The sequence below is a fragment of the Acyrthosiphon pisum genome, unplaced genomic scaffold, assembly GCF_005508785.2.
Source record: "Acyrthosiphon pisum isolate AL4f unplaced genomic scaffold, pea_aphid_22Mar2018_4r6ur Scaffold_17954;HRSCAF=18627, whole genome shotgun sequence".
NCBI lineage: Eukaryota > Metazoa > Arthropoda > Insecta > Hemiptera > Aphididae > Acyrthosiphon > Acyrthosiphon pisum.
Window position 1 is genome coordinate 1 of NW_021767043.1, and position 4,763 is coordinate 4,763.

General features: G+C 31.4%; 1 protein-coding gene across 1 annotated transcript; it reads right to left on the reverse strand.

The window, feature by feature from the left end:
- Positions 1–2,637: 2,637 nt before the first annotated feature.
- On the reverse strand, positions 2,638–4,058 carry LOC100574662 (carbonic anhydrase-related protein 10-like). Its single transcript, XM_003248964.2, has 2 exons — positions 3,975–4,058; positions 2,638–2,894 (listed from the first exon to the last, which is right to left on the reverse strand). Exons 1-2 carry the CDS (start codon positions 3,988–3,990, stop codon positions 2,704–2,706), a joined length of 207 nt encoding a protein of 68 aa, XP_003249012.2. The 5' UTR covers positions 3,991–4,058; the 3' UTR covers positions 2,638–2,703.
- Between the last annotated feature and the right edge of the window lie 705 nt (positions 4,059–4,763).

A 4,763-nucleotide genomic window follows, 5' to 3' on the forward strand; every position in this document is an offset into this window, starting at 1 on the left:
AATTGTTTAGATACTATTGGAATGCATTTTTGCAGCTCTAGAGCTACCCATGAAATAATGCACTTTGTAGTGAAATATGACACTTAATTGTATTATTGTAAGTACGTACGATCGGTCGAAGAAGTGAGTAGTGACCGGCTTAGGAAATTGAGGATAAAATTCATTATACATCACACATGTATATTATGCATCGATATTGTAGTAAGTTGTTGTCGCGCGCGCGGTATCAACAAAAACAACATCGCTTTAACCACGTGGGATTGCATTTGCTGTCCGGGTGGGAATACAATATTATTATTATCATGCAAATCGTGCAAAGTGCTCTTATTTCGACGTCGCACACCCTCTGCACTCGAATTACTATCGGTACAAGTACCCTCCTATATGGTCTTACATTAATGTCACCGTCGTCCCACGCGTAATTTGTTATCATATATTAGCTTTTGCTGGGTGTGAACCACTCGACCGAACCACAGGTTGTAGTTGACGCGTTTACTTTTCGTCGTCCGAAACGTTTTTTACACCCTCGCCTCGTAATCTGAGCTTTCCAAAGGTGATCCGCTCTAATAACTCCATGTACTTGGAGATGTCAACATTTTTAGTCGAACTGAAAACGAGCTACCTACCCGATAATCCTGACGTCAAGTAGTTTTCTTTACATTTTCATTCCATACGACAGAAGGCTCCGTTTGAGTTTACAACATCTGTCTTATAAAATTAGAGATTCACGGGGACACGCGCATGCAAAAAAAAACAGCTGGCCTGGTGGCATTTGTTGACGTTTCCCCATCGTCTGAGTCGTTTTTTACACACTCTCCTCGTACACTGTCCGGAAGCTATCTCCGAACGTAGGTGATACACGCTACTAACTACACGCATACCTTGAAATGTCAATATTTTTAATCGAACAGAAAACTCTCCGTCCAGAAAACCTGATGAAGGTTACAAATAGTTTTCTTTAGATCTTCAGTCGCCGTGTCGCCGTTTGATTTTTACTATTTTTGTAACATAAAATAAGAATTTCGTTGGGTGATGCGCATTAAAAATAAAAATAAAATTTGTGTCTAGTCCAATCCTTTTTACGATTCCTAGAAACACCCCTGGAGGGTTAGGTATTAAAGCATTTAAAATTATTTTTATTTGGCTTGACCTGTGCCTAACATGTAATAGCGCTATAGCAGGCTTATTGGAATATAATTAATTTCTTGTTCAGTCGGTAGAGCGTTGGTAGATAGGTTTGTAATTTTCATCATAATTAAATTAATAATTCAATTCAAAATCGGAAACATTTTAAGTTTGAAACGGTTGACGTGCTCGAATTTTCTTTTTGGAGTTCGGATTTGTTTCAAAATTTCGATCTCAACTTTATGTTTAAGTTAGATTTGGTTTTTTTAAAAACACATAAGTTTGGTTTGATTATTCCAACTTCACATAGTTCGACCCACCTCTACTTCACACATTTGTATTGCACAGTTGAAATATTATTGTTTTTTTTTTTTTTTTTGTGCTTTTTGCCTCCATATTACAGACGGTCCTGTCCACATATTACGACCAACTCATTTACCGATGTTGTGCCGTACTTATAATATATGTTTAAATCAGCTAATTTAGAAATAATTATAAGGTTAAAAACTGTACTCTTTATGGTCGTCCATATCATTATTTTAAAGACCATAACAATAATAGTAGAAAATTGTATGGCCTTAAAGTATGATGAAATCGCTGCATATAAAAACTTTGTATTATTCCACTAAATATGGTTTTCAAATTCTAACAATTAATATTCAATGAACGATATTTATAGCTACACAAATGGTTATTAAGTCAGTTATGATAAGTTGTACAGAACATTTGTTGTATAATAATATAGTTGTACAGTAGTATATGGAAAAATGAATATTCCTAGGAACTGATTAAATAATATTTCTTTTTAATAATAATATAGTAGGGACTGGACAATCTTTTGAATTATTTATCGGTTACGGTACCGGTTCTCCAAAAATAAAATAACTGTTCTGATTCTATAAAAAAAAGTAAAGGTGTTGGTTCCAGATAAATTCGGTACCAGTTCCAGAAAATTTGGTACTAAAAAGTATAATCATTTTAAATACCTATCTGGAATGCGGGCTTAATCAATAGTATGAACAATTTTAGAAAATTCATATGATCATACATAGTTTATACATAAAACAGTAATACCAATAAGTTATGATGTATAAAATTCTTTTATTTTTGAACCTAAAAGAACATATTTAATTTAAAAATCCCGGTTCGGTTCCGTTACTTTACTTATTAAAATAAAAGTTTTAGTTCTGGTTCCAGTTCTTAATATTTTAAAGGTTCCGGTTCCAGCTCTTGTAATTTAGATACGTCGTTTATATCGTACATTCGTACGTATAATGTTCAATAAAATGTATTATTCATTTAATGAAGAAACATTTTTAAATTTATATACAACTCTAAATATTAAAGGTTTATTTTAACTACATTTACAATTAATATAGTTAAAAAATGATTTTATTATAAACTGATTAGAAAATATTAATAATAATATATTCGTCTAATTTATGTATTGGCTAAAAGTCATTATATAACCACTTATAAAATAGCTTATATACATTAATACTTATAAGGATACATCCTTAATAACATACAAAGAACAATTTTAATGAAAAAATTATCAGGTGTGTATTCATCCAAATTTTATGTAAAACCGATAAATTGTATGGTAGTACTCACTTGCTGTTTAGTGATGTAGATTGGTTTGTTTAGTATTAACCAGGTAACGGTTTCGTGACACGCGGGGACCGTGGTAGAGCCGTCATACGTCATGTAGTAATGGGTGGCGGGCAACAGATCGGCGACTGACAATCGTTTCACAGGAACTTCGTCACCTAAGTGCAGACACAATAATAATACTTACAAAGCGTGTAATCGGGTTTGCGAGTCAAGGGCGGGTAAATACCGTCCCGTGAATATTTAATGATTTTCAAGTACCCTAATGAAGCCTTATTAAGCTTTATATACGGTCAAGCTCTTCGATGCGTGTATTCGTTTTATTACTTGTTACTTATTACAACTAAGGTTGACATCAGTGGGTATGGTTTGTATGATTTTTTTTTACAAGTTCTACGTCGTATACGTAATTGTATACTGTCTTGTATAATTTCAAATTTGAATAGAAATTTTGAAATATACCCATAACGTTGTAACGTATAAAGTATATTTAAATAGTTAATATGAACCGCCTAACTTTTTTCCAGTATGCATGAATATTATAAATTATAATATGCTATCTATAAATAAAAGCTAAACAATTGAATTTGTAATTTAAAGATTATACTTGTAAACCAAACTGAACCTAACCCCTTCATGCCCCCCCCCCCTCGTCAAAAACCTGCCAAATGGATTTTTTTCAAATTCAGGACCCCCCCCCCCCCCCATTTTCCTCAAACCACTGAAAATAAATCATGGTTGCGTCTTGGATATTTTGTCCATGGATATTTTGACCAATTACTGATAATATATTATAAAGAACGCGTATATAAGCTATATAGTCTGAAACGTCCATATACAGGGTAGTCGAATTATAACGTCACGAATGTACAAAAATGTACTTCTATATTTTACTCAACTAATACAATTTAAAACAAAGAAACCAAGGAAAGTATAATGTTTTATCGCTAAAGGTAATATTATTATCGGATGAGTCTGTATTATTTTTATCGTTCAGAACAATATAACTAGGTAAGTATACGTATTTTCGGTAAGAGGCAAAAACATCAATCTCTATTAAATATTAATATCAAACAGTTGGATATATTGTACTTCCTATAGCTATCAAACCTACGCTATGAAATCGCAAAGTGTGTGGTCGGATTTTTTTGGAGATTGTTAAAATTTAATTTACTATAGGTACTATTGATGATTACGACAGTAAATATTATTTATATACATTCGATCTTTTAGCTTACCACTATATTTGATCATGTCCAAATGATCGGTGAGTATCCGTAATTCTGGATTTGATAAATCTCCAAGCTGTAAAAAAAAAAATAGTACAAATAGTTTTAGTGTATTTTTCGTTCGTAAAAGTTATGATTTATTAAAATATTTATTTCGTTTAATTTTTTCTCATAAATTATATACACCAATTGCATGCTATTTACTATTAATATAGTATAACATTATGTTGAAAAATATTGCATTCCCCGTAATGCTTAGCAATTCGATATAAATATATTATATTTATTTGTATAGTACACATTTTGATGAAAAGTTTACGGAAAAAAAATAAAATCGATGGTGTCTAATCACGATGGATTAATCGATCTATACCATATGTATTCAATACTTAACTAATATGGAAGATTATGATTTCAATAATAGGAATTAAAAAATAATTTACTTGTTCATGGATTTTTGGTGTGGATGTTAAAAATACGATAGTGGTGTAAGTTGTTGTGGTCAGCGGTGGTCAAACTAGAGGGGGGAGCAGATTAGGTCCTCAATAGTAGTGGTTGGCAAATTCCTTATAAAAAGGAATTCGTTCCTTTATCGTTCTTTTGGAAAATTAGGACTTTTAGTTACAAATAAAATAAAAATTCTTATTTAACTCATTAATTTTTTTTTTCATATGTATACTTATTTAATTTTTAATGATAATATATACGTACATTCTACAAAAGTAAGTAAATAATATTTTATTATTATCGTATTTTGAGATTTTCTTCAAAATTAAATTGTTGGCTGATGTATGTCGG